This window comes from Athalia rosae, chromosome 6 (assembly GCF_917208135.1).
Source record: "Athalia rosae chromosome 6, iyAthRosa1.1, whole genome shotgun sequence".
Taxonomy (NCBI): Eukaryota; Metazoa; Arthropoda; class Insecta; order Hymenoptera; family Athaliidae; genus Athalia; species Athalia rosae.
This window is the reverse complement of record NC_064031.1, coordinates 14,396,967-14,411,227: the sequence shown is the minus strand read 5'-3', so window position 1 is coordinate 14,411,227 and position 14,261 is coordinate 14,396,967. Positions and strand designations below refer to the sequence as shown.

At 38.9% G+C, this 14,261-nt stretch overlaps 2 protein-coding genes across 6 annotated transcripts; both read right to left on the bottom strand.

The window, feature by feature from the left end:
• Positions 1-2,188: 2,188 nt before the first annotated feature.
• LOC105692139 (odorant receptor 4-like) lies at positions 2,189-5,513 on the bottom strand. 2 transcript variants are annotated; one of them, XM_025746150.2, is made up of 7 exons: positions 5,239-5,513; positions 4,588-4,824; positions 4,442-4,505; positions 4,243-4,342; positions 4,071-4,175; positions 3,426-3,581; positions 2,189-3,339 (listed from the first exon to the last, which is right to left on the bottom strand). In XM_025746150.2, the coding sequence occupies exons 1-7, from the start codon at positions 5,288-5,290 to the stop codon at positions 3,289-3,291; spliced, it is 765 nt and encodes a 254-aa protein (XP_025601935.2). In that variant the 5' UTR covers positions 5,291-5,513; the 3' UTR covers positions 2,189-3,288. The 2 variants fall into 2 exon arrangements, with proteins under 2 accessions (XP_025601935.2, XP_012266577.3); XM_012411154.3 differs by having other exon boundaries at positions 4,588-5,513.
• Positions 5,514-5,627: 114 nt separating this feature from the next.
• On the bottom strand, positions 5,628-13,966 carry LOC105692182 (carbonic anhydrase 1). Of its 4 annotated transcripts, XM_012411217.4 has the most exons (6): positions 10,408-11,504; positions 7,924-7,974; positions 7,678-7,833; positions 6,892-7,115; positions 6,553-6,789; positions 5,628-6,462 (listed from the first exon to the last, which is right to left on the bottom strand). In XM_012411217.4, exons 1-6 carry the CDS (start codon positions 10,451-10,453, stop codon positions 6,280-6,282), a joined length of 897 nt encoding a protein of 298 aa, XP_012266640.2. In that variant the 5' UTR covers positions 10,454-11,504; the 3' UTR covers positions 5,628-6,279. The 4 variants fall into 4 exon arrangements, 1 of the variants encoding a protein (XP_012266640.2); XR_007279071.1 differs by lacking the exons at positions 5,628-6,462; positions 6,553-6,789; positions 6,892-7,115; positions 10,408-11,504 and adding exons at positions 11,564-11,660; positions 12,206-12,998; positions 13,062-13,966 and having other exon boundaries at positions 7,747-7,833; XR_007279069.1 differs by lacking the exons at positions 5,628-6,462; positions 6,553-6,789; positions 6,892-7,115; positions 10,408-11,504 and adding exons at positions 11,564-11,660; positions 12,206-13,962 and having other exon boundaries at positions 7,747-7,833.
• Between the last annotated feature and the right edge of the window lie 295 nt (positions 13,967-14,261).

Sequence of the window (14,261 nt, the reverse complement as noted above, 5' to 3'; positions counted from 1 at the left end):
TTTATTGCTTTATTAATAACGACTAAACAAAATTGCGTTTGATTGGAGGTATATTATACGGTAAATATGGAACATAAATAGAAAAATATGTGCGTCGTAAAAGAATTGAGCAAATTACGGTCTCTTTATTAGATATGAAGTGTTAAGTCGTGTATCTAGTCGTGATCAAAATGTGAATTCAAATTTTAACGAAAAATTATTAAAATATAGATAAAAATACAGTAAATATATATATATTATATTGATATATTTTTTCCCCTCGCAGAACAAATTATATATTATTATAATCAATGAATGCAAAAAAGAGAGATTTATATTATATATATGTAGTTACATACATAAATATATATATAATATATATATATACATTAGGGTGGGTTAAAAAAATTTATTTTTCTTTATTTTCTTAGCATAGGGGCAGAATTTGTACCTTATAAAAAAAAAATTTCAAATGTGGAAAACATTTTTTACTTGATATTTTGAGGTAGCCCACTCGTTTTTTAAATAAATAATTAATCAAGTGAGGTACTTCGAACTAAAAAATTCTTTTTTTGGACAAAAATCATAGAAAATATCTAAAAATTGTCCATTGTGATTGTTTTTTACTCGTTCACTGTTCAAAAATTGTTTCCTATTATTTTTGTAATTCAAGTATAAAATTAAAAAATTACATGCTTTTCTTTTGACTTAAAATTGAAGTTGAGTCGGGGAGCCCGAGCTTTGGTGGAGTCGGGTAGCCAGCAGCGTAGCGCTTTGTTGTGAGACGTCACCTTGGGGGCTGAGCAGAGGTGACGCCCCACAACAAACCGCGTGCCCGTGGCTACCTGACTCCAGCAAAACTCGGGCTCCCTCATACACCGAGAAATTCGAATATTTCGACGCATGCAGGAATTGCGACGCATCAAAGTGAGTATACGAGTAAAACCAATCAATATGTCTTATAATTTTTCTGCTCCCAACAGCGAATAATTGATTATTACTCGATCGATTGCATGAGTAGATGATTTTGGCTTTCAGATTTGGATTCCTGAGCTGATTATACGTGAGATTACTCTTGAAAAACCAAAAAAACATTCGATTTTTGAGCAAAACATAAATCATTGTTTTAATTGGGTTTATTATGCTTTTCTTACGTATTTTGATCTCAGGAATCCGAATCTGGAAGAAAAATTGATCTATCTCTAAAATTGACCGAGTTATCGCCAATTTTCAGCTTTTTGGGGTCAAAAATAAAAAATTGATTTTTTGGTGTATCTAAATGTAATTTGAGCTCAGAAATACGAATCCGAAAGAAAAATTGGTCTATCTTCGAAAATGACCGAGTTATTACCGAATTATCGCATTTTTTGGCATAAATTTGAGGATATCTTGAAGGGAAAAAATCGCAGCTCAATTTGGACAACGGATTCGTGTTCCTGAGGTCAAAATACATAAGAAAAGTGCCATACGATCAATTTTAAAAAATAAAAATTTTTGGTCAAAATTTGAGATTTTTCCAAGGGGTACCCCTTACGATTTTTTCAAATTTTGACCTAAAATTTTTATTTTTTAAAATTGATCGTATGGCACTTTTCTTACGTATTTTGACCTCAGGAACACGAATCCGGTGTCCAAATTGAGCTACGATTTTTTCCCTTCGAGATATCCTCAAATTTATGCCAAAAAATGCGATAATTCGGCAATAACACGGTCATTTTTGATGATAGACCAATTTTTCTTTCGGATTCGTATTCCTGAGCTCAAATTACATTCAGATACACCAAAAAATCAATTTTTTATTTTTGACCCCAAAAAGCTGAAAATTGGCGATAACTCGGTCAATTTTGGAGATAGATCAATTTTTCTTTCAATTTCGGATTCCTGAGGTCAAAATACGTAAGAAAAGCATATTAAACTCAATCAAAATAATGATTTATTTTTTGCTCGAAAATCGAATTTATTTTTGGTTCTTCAAGAGTAATCTCACGTATAATCAGCTCAGGAATCCAAATCTGAAAGCCAAAATCATCTACTCATGCAATCGATCGAGTAATCATTAGGTGGAAAAAATTTTCTTCTTTTATAAGATACAAATTCTGCCCCCATGCTAAGAAAATAAAGAAAAACATTTTTTTTCCAACCTACCCCAATATATATATATACATATATTTACAGTAAATAGCGTTGATGTGATCTAATATTAATTATGTGACGAAAAAAAAAAAAAATGAAAACAATTTTTAGTAATTGAATCATTGAAATGTGTATTTATAATTTTCGTGTACGTTAATGTTATAAATGTGCAGTAAATGAGGTAAAACTTCTGGAACGAAGAAAAGAAGAGAAATAATTATTAAAAAAAAAAAAGTATGTATCACATATGAAAATCAATTAATTCTTCATTTCGATAATCGTGTCGTATAATTTGGTGTAAGTAACTTCGCTGACGAGAATAATCATACCCGATAATAAAGGTAATTGGAATTGATGATAATTGTGACAAACAATCATTTCCATCAAAAAATTGATGCTAAAATATTACCGGTATAATTTATCGGACAACCATTATATCGATGGATTCGGAAATTATTTGACCTATTTAGCAAACAGGATAATCGCTTTTCAAGTTGAACACGGTCGTCTTATTCGGAGCTTCCGATCATACAGAGATACTGGTCGGTTAAGGTTAAACTCCGAAAGTTCTGTGGTAGTAAAATATTTGAAGAAAAGTTTCTTGGGGGGATGAGGTTTAACGATTATAACGAAAGATATATTTGGAGTAGGTCCGCGCGTATATGTATACTCATAACGTGTTGTAACGTAGAGAAACAGAGAGAGCTGAAGAAAGCAATTTTATCTTTGTGAGGGAAACTTCCCCCACGTTCAGTTCTTCATTTCCTTTGGAACCCGAGAAAACTCGTCGAGGTTCAGCTCGAGATACTCCGATACAGGTATATCGGAAACGTTGAATTTTACGTAATAGTAACCAAGTCGTGATACTTCATCGTGCCCGCTTATTATACCTGTATCGCCGCGACTGTACTTTGATATATACAAATCTTTAACTTTTTCCATTCAGGGTGATTCTACCGTGCACGGTCTTTATTCGCAAAAGATTTCGGAAATATTTCTATCGAGATTGTGCTAACGGAAAATTCTGACGGAGACGAAACGAAACGTTATCTTTTTCTGTCATTCTATCTCCCTTACATGTTACTCTAATCACATCTGATGATGTCTACATACAGTTGGGTGTATCGGATCTATTTTATTGCTAAAATTTCAATTGAAACATCATTAATTCTTTCGCTATTCTACATTCAGTAGAAACAAACAGGCGGAGTAACCGTTGTTGATAACCTGTGGAGAAAATGAAGAATTGAATTACAGTCAAGTTACATGAAAAATTTGATATCGAAGTTCGTCGAATGCAGATAATAACGTACCTGCGTGATCGTTGACAATGACAAGTCGAACGTTCCGAATGCGGAAAATCTTTTTTCAATATTATCCGCCATGATGATGATGCTGAAGATTTTTTTAGTCGACGTACCATGCGTGTACCACTGTCCGCGGAATGCTTTGGAAGTAACCGAGCAGCTCTGTTGAAATTGAAAATCTTTTTTCATTAAAATCGCCAAGTTTCACTCACGGTATTCGTATGGAATGCGCAATTAACTGAGATGCGGTTACCGAAAACCGTACGGCATAAAATGGTTGTTTGATATTTTCTTTGAACAATTTTCCGAACCTTACGTCAGATCACCCCCTACATCCTGTTCGCAGTGGTGGACCTGATTAAATGCAGGGGAATTAATTTCTATTGACAGAAGGGCATGTCGCTTCCGTTTAATAATTAATGAACCGAAGTAGAGTGTCGGCTAGTATAAGTTTAATTATCGCTAATTATCAATATTTACTTCACTCGTGAAGTTTTCATTCATCAGTGCGCCGATCAAACCGCATTTTAGGAGTACATTTGCAGAGTGCATCGCGCGCCGCCCGCCCACTCACATGGGTATTAGGTAATCGCATACAATTAATTGCACTTATTTAGTTATCTATTTATTTTTGCATCGTAATTATAATACCGCGTCTAATAACTCCTGGACGCAGTAGCAGAGTAAGTACAGCTGAATCAACACTCCTCCGGTGTACATCATGAGGAGCAATTTTTCAAAAAACTCTAATTGCATCTGAAAAATTCTTACGAAATTAAAAAATTACGTAGAAAAATTTTCAGTTTCAATCACGAAAAATCACCTTGATTATCATGTATCCCAAAAAACAGAATCGAAAACTGCAATTCACGTAGGTCAAAAGTACGTTGAGGGAAACAAGGTTTCTGAACATCCGACCGACCCTAAAAAGTAAAATAAATAAGTGGAATGAAAAAAATTAAAAATCGAGCAATGATCAGGCATATCGTAATCCGAAATGTGTCTTCCTTTCTCATACTCACTCCTGGACAGCTTGATGTTGTCGTATCCACACGACTAGTCGTTTTTTAACCATTTTTTCCTGTTCTGTCAAATTTTTCGAACAACAATTGCTTATCGTGGGTATCCAAGGTACTTTAAATATTTATCGGGTATGCAATATTCTCACCGTGATTCGTCGGATTTTCTCCACCTTTGGTTTCGGTGATATCCAATATGTCAGCCAGATCATCTTTCAAATATTTGTAGTGAGAAGTCAGTATGGCAATAATGTAAATAACGTAGACATCGATAGCGGATTTTTTAACGACCGTATAAAAGCCACCCATTGCGGAAATTACGGTGTAAAGGGCGAACGAAGTTTTCGTGAAAGGTTCGAACGGGTAGTAGCCCGGTACGACAAAATCTGTGTAGGTGAATCGCTCCTGATTAAATAATTTCAGAATAGATTTACCGGACCAAACAATTACGGAAACTGTACTGCACACTAAATAAATATTAATGGGTTTACTTATCGGATCTAAAGTACGCGAAATAGCGTCTTCCATTTTATAATTTTCGATTAGAATTTCCTGCATTTTATTTACCAAACGTTTCAGAAATGACAGTCTTATATTTATATAGACCACGATCAAAATCGCTTCGATGTCCACCGTTAATGCTACGGTGTTACTTTGCATCACGATTTTACGCGGTAGTAAAATAACCGCGACGATACTCGAGGTGGTATAGATTATCATGATAATCCATGAGAAACACATGGAAATATATTTCAAAACCGGATTAATGTCACCGTTCAATTTCATGGGGAAAAAATTACCGGAGAGAAAATTCATGACACTGTTAGTTTCACCAAGACCGTAAGAACGCATGATCGGACCGATGATTTTCAGAACAGCAGCTGTGATTTGTAGCGTGCAAAATATCTTTTATATACCTACTCGCTATTTTTTTTTTCTCTCATCGTCATTCCTATAAAGCTTTTTTCCTCTTTCATTGGTAATTCCATTTACAAACAGAATATTGAAATATTAATCGTCTCGTGAATGGAGTCCTTTTAATATTGCTTGTAACTGCCGCAAATAATTCTACGTAGGAAAAATACACTGTTTATGCATTTTTTAGACTTCTTTGTCGTACAGATTTACATCCAGCTGTCTGCACTTTATACCTGCGTACCTTGATCGATAAAAATATACCCAGCTGAAGTTTTTTCAACAAATGTAAGTTTATTTTTTCAATTTCTACACGGTGTGGTGTAACAAAAAAAATAACAGTAACAATAAAAATAACGCTAATTATGATACAATACTTTTACATCTGTAAATGCAAAGAAATTTCATCATACATAATTACATGGCACGGAGGAAATTAGTTCAATTTTTTTTCTCCTAATTTTTCAATTCTAAAATCTAACGATACGCGATTGAAATTACTTTCAGATCTTTCACAATATTTTAATGGTATTGCTACTGTTTATATTATATCTATATATTCGCATCTATGTACTTACACTATGTGCAAAGTAATCGTGTCCACATGCTGCTTTTCATGAATGTCGAATGATCAATGCCATTTATTATTCTCAAAAATCGTTTAATCTAATTTTAAATTTATTCGAAAAGCAGTCTCACTCGTCCCTGGTAAAAGGGGTGTATCTTTTTCTCCCGCCTTCCTAAAATATCCTACGTATAAATTTCTTGTAAAAATAATTCACGCCCGACTAGAAATTCCGTCTTTTATGGGCAAGTCCCCAATGTTCAATGGTTCGCGAACACCGCGGTGTATCCAAGAACGCGATTATTTTACCGGCGACGATTTATCTCCGGAGTAACGTGTTGCTCGAACCGTGGTTCTTATTTTATATTTGCGTGAGTATCGACAGGACGGTTAGGAACATAAGAAACGATCCCGGCAGGGGATTTTGAGCCGACGAATATCCCTCCAAGTGATGGTAAACCGTTCGATGTCCAAGTTTCTGAATAGGCCTGTTGTTGTAAGCGAGGGTCTCGTTGAAGCTTCTGACTTTTTTGAAAATTTCAATCTGCGAAAGGAGAAATAAATCCCCGTTAATTGTGAATAGAAACGTTGCGACTGCGCGAAAGAAGAAGAACGAATTCTCAGTTATTGTTACCTGTGATACGGAGATCGACAATTTGTTGCTCAATATCGTCCATATCACAGCTTCTTGACAACTCGGTGTCGTCAGTGAGCCGTAATATCTGTAATACGAAGTGTGATCTTTTGGCAGCAATAAAGATGGTATCAATTTACTGGCCAACGTTCTTCTCGTCACGTTAGAATTTATTAAAGAAACATCTTGTACCGCGTCGATTATTTGTTCCAAATAATCGTTGTCCTCGTTGCTGATCTGGAAGGACATTGAAATTCGGAACAAAATAAAAACTACCCATAATAAATCCCAACTGGTTCGATAAATTCGTTGAATAATTTTAACGTACATTAATCTCACCTCGAAAAGTACAGCGACCACAGCAACCCCGTTTTTAAATTCCGAGGCGTAAGTGACGTTGTCGTATTGTCTCGCGTAGTGAACGAAATGAAGTTCGAGTGCATCTTGTTCCCCGTTTATCGTGTGCTCGGCACCCCAGTGAAAGTGCATTTGTTCGAGGTAATAGGTGTACGGCAAACTGCCCCCTTTCAAAGGAATCGGTATCCCTACCGTCACGATTTGAACTGAAAAAAAATCCCGGAATTAAATCTTCGATGAAAATAATACGAAGCAACGTCAGTGTCGCGTAGAGGTTTTACTGTGGGGTAGAGGGTGAGTTAACGACGTGTATCTCGAATGTAGCTCCGGCTAATCCTTCCGTCGTATAATTGTGGCATTATTTTTAACTTAATTTTTTACATCCACGCGCGAAAATGCTGGAGATACAGATGCGTGATACGTAGGTGTAAAACGGGGGGATTTTCAACGGCGTTTTAGCAGCGATAGGACGGCATCTGGGACCCATAAACGTGATGGGGTATTCCGAATGTATATCTGTGTAGTAGAGGATAATAAGGATTACGCTGGTCGGGATAATAGCCACTGTAGATCCACTAGATTGTGGACCGCGGGCGGGGCTATATCTCGAGCAACCAAATTTATCCCCATATTTTATGCATCTGACGCGGGACAATTTTCTTATCAGGCGATCGATTAGTTTGAGACGAATCGAATATCGTCCAAATATTTTCTCATCGTTAATCTCAGATAACGAAAATGATATAGCATCAACTTTTTTTCACTCACTTCCGTGGCCCGTGTTTATAACGTCCGCTCTGAATGCGAAATCATATTTGGTGAATTTCAAGGATGACAAATCCGTTTTTACAGCGTCATCGGTAACAATGTCGATCGGCGATTGGTATTCCCCCGTGTTGCACAATCCCTCCCACGAATCAGGACCTATGAATGAAAAAAATAACGCAAATAGAAAACATCGATATCACCGCAAACGAAGCATAGGGATAATTCAAAGTGAGGAAAACGCTTTACCGTATTTACCCTCGTAGCCCCAAACGTCAGCCGCATGTGCCGCGAATCTTGCTGCAAAATAAATATCACTGCGGTGAGAGAAAAAAAAAACAAATAAATAAATAAATGAAATTTAATCAACGATTAATTCTCCTGTAATTGAATGATATTCCGTCGGATCGATTTATGTGGCGTCGAGGCATTATATTCAGACATTCCCCTTCTCGTGTATATTTCCGGTCACTCAGGCGCACTTTTTCGACCCTCGGGCTAACAGATGATACTCGATGTAACTCAATACCACGAATAATCTCAGCTTGTAGCATTCGATCGTCGTTTAAAAATCAAACGGCGATTAGGATCCGAGTTTAATCGACGACCGATCGAAGACCAGCGTTACTGGGTAGCTCGGTCGCGGCTTTTATTCAATTTTCAGGTGCTCGATTGTCTGCGGCTTGAAATTTTCCATCTCTCTACCCACGATTAATTTCCTAAATGCCGGTCTCGTCGTTACGATACTCGTTCATTTATGATTTTGAAGTGAACTGAATTTAGTGATTGATTCTCCAATTAGACTAGCGGATTCCATGCCAACTTGATTCGTGAAATATGAGCGTGTCGGTTTTTGGCTCTCGGATTAAACAGCTGCAATTATCGTACTCGCAAGTTTGGCTTGCTGCTAAAATCGACGCTCGCCTTTGAAGAAAGGCAATCGAGTTTAATCTGCTCTTTGAAAGCCGTCCGTCGGTTCGCTCGAACAGTTTCAACGATTGTGATCCGATGAAACTGTTATGGTTTCTTTTTTATCATCGACTTGTCATTTTGTCGTTTTCTAGACGAAGTCTGCTCTTTTCTCGTAGCTGAAAAAATTACTGCGATAACGAAATAAACGGAAATTAGATGAATTGTTACATCCACGTTTATACGACGAATGCGCGAACCACCTGTTGAATAGTATTCACAGCAGGAGGATAAAGATTTCCGGGTTCATAGATTAAGTTTTTCACGTTTTTAAGACTATAATTCGATCAATGTGTTTCGAGCTATTTATTCGAAAAATCTTTATCGTTCAGTAATCGGAATCGTTTAAGTTATAGCATCGTACACGAGCGAGTGCGCTAGTACATTCGGCCTCTGCAGATGGTTGCCATTTATTATTTCAAGTAGGTGAGATACTCGACAATTTATTTTTGCACACACCAATTGATTATTGCTCGTTACGCGTCCTGCGTAGACATTCGTATGATTTATTGTTGTAACAATTACGCGCCCTTCTGGTCACGAACGTGTACACAGATTAGCTTCAAAAAGAAACATTTATCGTTCAGGAAATGATGGCCGTTGATTGTTTGAACTTGCGAAACTATTGCGAGCCTGCAGATAACGGCTTTTCGGCACGTTTGAGGATAATTGTTTTTCTTTTCGTTTTTTTTTTTTTTTTTTTTTTTATGTACCGAGAGTGGACGTTACGTATGCGAAGAGTACGCCGGTGTGCGAACCGCGCTATTGTTTTATCGGTCTAATTGGAGAAAAAATAGAGTTCACTACTCTTTCTTTGTTTCAAAATTTGAAAATTGACATAACGAGGTCCGCAAAAATCATCTAGGCGCCCTCGCAAAATCCAGATTTCTGTTCATTCGTTCACTTTTTTTCCATTCTCGTGACTTTTTGCTTCACACGGAGGAAACACGATACGTTTCATTATCTCGAGAAGTTGTAGGAGACACCACTGCGCGTACGTGACTTTCGTCAAAACTTTGTCGAACGAATCTCGAGTGCGGATGTTGTGTTATTTTTGCAATCGTCGTCAGCGTTGAAACAAACAGATATTAGTATTTTCCAAAATCGAATCACGCGTATAACACGAGTAGCCGTTCTTCCTTTCATTCCGTTCCCAGCCCTAATTTCTACGGGTATAATATAATTAGGCGGGCACGTTGTTCCGATCGGGCGGTCACCAGTTACACCCGTACTTTCATGGTGGTATTAGACGATCCCCTATTCCACTCGTTACATCATTATACCATATGAATGAAGATGGACGTCTGGGGATTTCAAAAGAAATTTTAACACTCGATCATCCAAACGATCCGGTTAGTAATTCACACGGTTCGAATACCTTGGCCCGTTGCTGAACGATCCAAATTTCGCAAAGTAAAACTGAAGAAAAATGCCACGAGAAAATGAAAAAATTGTCGGAGCACTGCACTCGTACATCTTGAAAAGTCGAGTACGCGACGAGATGAAGAAAGAAAAATAAGTTATTTATACCTGCAGCTAGACGTAAAAATTCTTTGCACCGCAATCGCGACAAATTTGAGAGAAAAAAGAAAAACTGTCGAGTGCAGCCAACCGAACGTTTGAGAATAAAAATTTAACAATCGACCGAACGATTGACGAACGTGTGAAAATTTTTGTCGCTAATAATAAGAAAATAAGAAAAGATGGGAAAAAAGCAAAGGCGATCGAGGATTATCAAGGGATGATAAATATTCGTAGATTTACCTCCGTCGAGTAGAGAGCACATTGCGGCGAAAACGAAGAGCTTCATGTTGTTAGTTATATACAAGACTTTTAATGAACTTGAACGTTAATTACTTCGCCAAGGTGTTATTATGGAAGTAATGATGTGATGCCACCGGGGCGACGACGAGTTCGCGACTGATACTCCCACAAATAATGTTGGCCGCTACAGAGATTACAGAAGATCACTTCCTCGCTCTGGATTTAACTCGTACCCCGGTTCCGACGGTTTATAAAGTTACTATAGAGTATAGACCGACCAATTGCCTCGTCCATTGGCAATCTACATAGAAATATTCATTAACGTTGGTGTGAGCCGTACGTGCAAGTAGTGTAAACTCCTACCCTGCAGGTTTATAAATTGCTACCTCGATCTCATTTAAACGTTGGTCCCCGTCATGACAACACTCGAAAAGAAAAAGAGAAAAAAAAAACAAAAAAACCTCCACTTTGCGATAATTTTATCTGCAACAGTCACGGTACGTGAACTTTAAGAAGTTTATAATCGTTGCAACAGCCGAGTGGTCGAATATGCCGCGTTGTGCCAGATATAACGATAAAAATAAAAATAAATAAATTCAAAATTCACCGCCGAAAATCGCTATTCATCCGACGACAAATCGAGCTCCTTCGTTTCCATCCGCCACGTGATATAAATCAAACGATAAAAATATGGTGTCGGATTTTTTTGATTGTTTTTTTTTTTTGTCTCCTCCAATCTTCCGAACGAGATCTTCGCCGAATAACGGTCTGAAATCTATACGAGTAGTTTGCAACATAGGTGTCATCCGTTGCGAAAAATTTTTAACAAATGATTTTGCTTGCGACGTCGCCCACAGGTTCGCAAATATTTACTCGTTCCGAGGACCGTATTATACATCGAACGGTTGCTTCAGGCGGTGGGCTGCGCTCTGCATGGACGTCCCCGCTTTAAAGCTGCAGGTACTTCCCTCCCTCGTTCGTTCTGGGTTAATAGTTTGACATTGACACCGTTATATTTGACATTCAGAGCACGTACCATCGCGCGTTCTTCATTCTCCACCGCGAGTGATTATTCGAACTCTAAAACCCTCGACGATACAGTTGTGAGTTTGTTTTACGTTATTAAATATACGAAGTACGCGTGTAAGATACTTACGGAGTGAAGAATCATGTTTTGAATTGCACGGTAGTAATCCGTTGCGGAAATATCATCGCAGATCCGATTTTTCTCTTGATTTCCAATTCGCTCGAACCTGGAAAATATGTTCGGTGTACAGGGAGAATAAATTTCATATTTCATATACTTCGATAACTGATTATTCCAATTTATATCCCCATCGATTCTCGGACCACCGACAGATGTCATTTTATTCGTCCCACGTGGAACGAACGAAAGAGACCGACTGCTTTTCGCGTTGTCGGTGGAACCGAAGCTTACGTTTGAGCTATAAATATATTTCAATATAGCCGAACGGGGTCGCGCGAGAGATGTGGAATAAGAAATCGGGGTGGTGATGTTAGAAATTCACCTGCGATTACGTGGCCCAACCATATGAATTCCAAGGGGCCCGTTATTCGATTAATTAATTAAACGAATAACGGGGTGAGGATCATTATCGTTGTTGTTATTATTTCATTTGTCAGCAACGAATGATAAAAAGTTTGTTACCGAGTTAAAAAATAATTAGCGCGACACGTATCGCGATGTTGAAGAGCGCCGAGCGGGACTAATCATCTTGTTAGAGGGTTAATTTTTTCACCCCCTCGAACTAATCCAACTTAGCCTGTTTATACGAACTTGAGTTTTTTCCGTTGAGGTAATTTGGAGTAGATGAGATTGTGAGCTTGCGTCGGGTCAAGGCAACTCCAGATAGAGTACCTCGACGTCACCTATCATCGCGTTGATTCGGTGATCGATGACGAGTCTGTAATTGCTGAAAGTTAATACAAAATGCGAGATCTGACGAATAGAGGATTGAGAAATATACTCTCTCGAGGTATTTTATCGAGCAGAGGCACGGTTCGTCACTTTTCAGAGTTCACAAAAGTACATTGTTCAATTTCGGCAGTTCGATAGAAACGATGAGAATAAACGAACGTCTCGTGGAATTCAGGAAGCTTGTGATGACCAGAACGATTAACGAATCGATATCGTTGGTCAGTTTAATTCGCGGTCGGCTACGGGTACGTGGCAACAGGCCAAAAATCGTATTCTAATGTCCTCCACGATCCTGGCAAGGAATACTTTGAGTTCGATGGCCTTCTCCCTAACGTCTTCGCGCATGAGGTTGTAACACATAGCGATAAGTCCCATGCCCAGCAGAAGATAGACGAAATTAATGACGAGTTTTGTTTGGCTACCGTCCTTTGACTCGAACCCTTTAGCTCCAGGTACGAAATCTCCTATTCCGATCTTGCACAACGAGGTAACACAGAAGTAAATACTGTCGAGATACCCCCAATTTTCCCATTCCGCAAATGTAATCGCCCCCGCTAAAACGTAACCGCAAATTACCCAGAGGCACGCCGTTGATGGGACGATTATTCTCTGACCTCCCGGTCTCTGTCTTCCGGTACACTCGTGTATCCATCTGTACAACCATCGGAACGTTTGAGCCAAAACTTTGCCCATATTCATAAAGTAGAGAACGTACAAAGGTATACCGAGAACGGCGTACATCACCGTTGCCCATCTACCCCACGTGCTTCTCGGGACGGTGTTACCGTATCCGATCATTGTGAATATCGACAGACAGAACATCAGGGCCGCCGAAAACGTCCACACGTCTTCGACCCTCCGCCCGTCGTAACCTTCTTTGACGATGTCGACCAGTTTTCGTTGATAATCCACGAGGACCGCTTCCGTTTCTTGAATAAACGCCGTACGGTTGAGGATATTAATTCGCATGTCGCCGGCGGTTCTCGTCCACAGATGATCGGCGCATTCTTTGATAGCAGCTTTCGCTTTCGTGTAATGTGGGTATTCCTCTTTGGTTTCAATTTGTATGAAACCGACCGCGCCGACAACCGCGTAACCGACGACAAGTCCGCCGACTCCAACTTGCGTACACATGAAAGCTACCAATTTTCGGCAACAGTCCTTCACTTGTTCTCTGGGATCTGGACCCGTCGAAGTGCTCGATGAATCTCGACTCCTCAACGACGATCTCGTCGCACCGCGAGTCATTTTTGACCACCGGATTATCAATCGGGATTACGAAACTCCGTGAAGGAGGACGTGATAAGAGAACGCGCGCCCCGTTCTCGGTTCCAGGCCACTCGAAAACTGGTGCAGGTCGGACAACGAGATTTCTAGCAGCGTTCAACGCTTTTCTATTTCTGTCCACGCTTGATATTGCCGTAGAGTTCTCTTCCCCTCTCGTCGACTTCCTTATGTACGTTCGACGAGACCGCTTCACTGATCTTCAAAACCCTTCACGATTTTATCAAATCGCGGAGCGATTCGTACTCTCGACATTTCGTTGCCCCGAACATCCGAGATAAGACACTCGCGAAAATGATGGAAATATTTCGCGAGTAGCCGCGAATACAGACGAAATACGAAATTCACGGAGTTTCGACTTTATTCTCCTCGTCCTAGCCGTTCTATTTTTGAATCTTTAAGATGATTACACGGCAACTCGTAATAAAGTCGTAGCGAGACCCGGACCAGAGGGATATTCGTACAGACGAGTCTTGTAATTGGTATATAATTTCAAAGTCTACAGGGTTTCATTCGGCGATTATTTCAAATCCTTTTATCCTATTACAGGGTTAAACGATGTCAATACAATCGTTTTACTCGTACCGACGAATCTGATAAAAATCTGTCGCAATTCGACGCGTCTGAAATC

Coding starts and splice junctions, on each gene's coding strand:
- LOC105692139 (XM_012411154.3), bottom strand. CDS start 5,290: ATGCGTTCTTACGGTCTTGGTGAAACTAACAGTGTCATGAATTTTCTC. Junction 4,343..4,441: donor CAACATCAAGCTGTCCAGGA/GTGAGTATGAGA, acceptor TTTACTTTTTAG/GGTCGGTCGGATGTTCAGAA. Junction 4,176..4,242: donor TGGGATACATGATAATCAAG/GTGATTTTTCGT, acceptor AGAATTTTTCAG/ATGCAATTAGAGTTTTTTGA.
- LOC105692182 (XM_012411217.4), bottom strand. CDS start 10,453: ATGAAGCTCTTCGTTTTCGCCGCAATGTGCTCTCTACTCGACGGAG. Junction 7,834..7,923: donor GGGCTACGAGGGTAAATACG/GTAAAGCGTTTT, acceptor TTTCATTCATAG/GTCCTGATTCGTGGGAGGGA. Junction 7,116..7,677: donor TATAAACACGGGCCACGGAA/GTGAGTGAAAAA, acceptor ATTTTTTTTCAG/TTCAAATCGTGACGGTAGGG.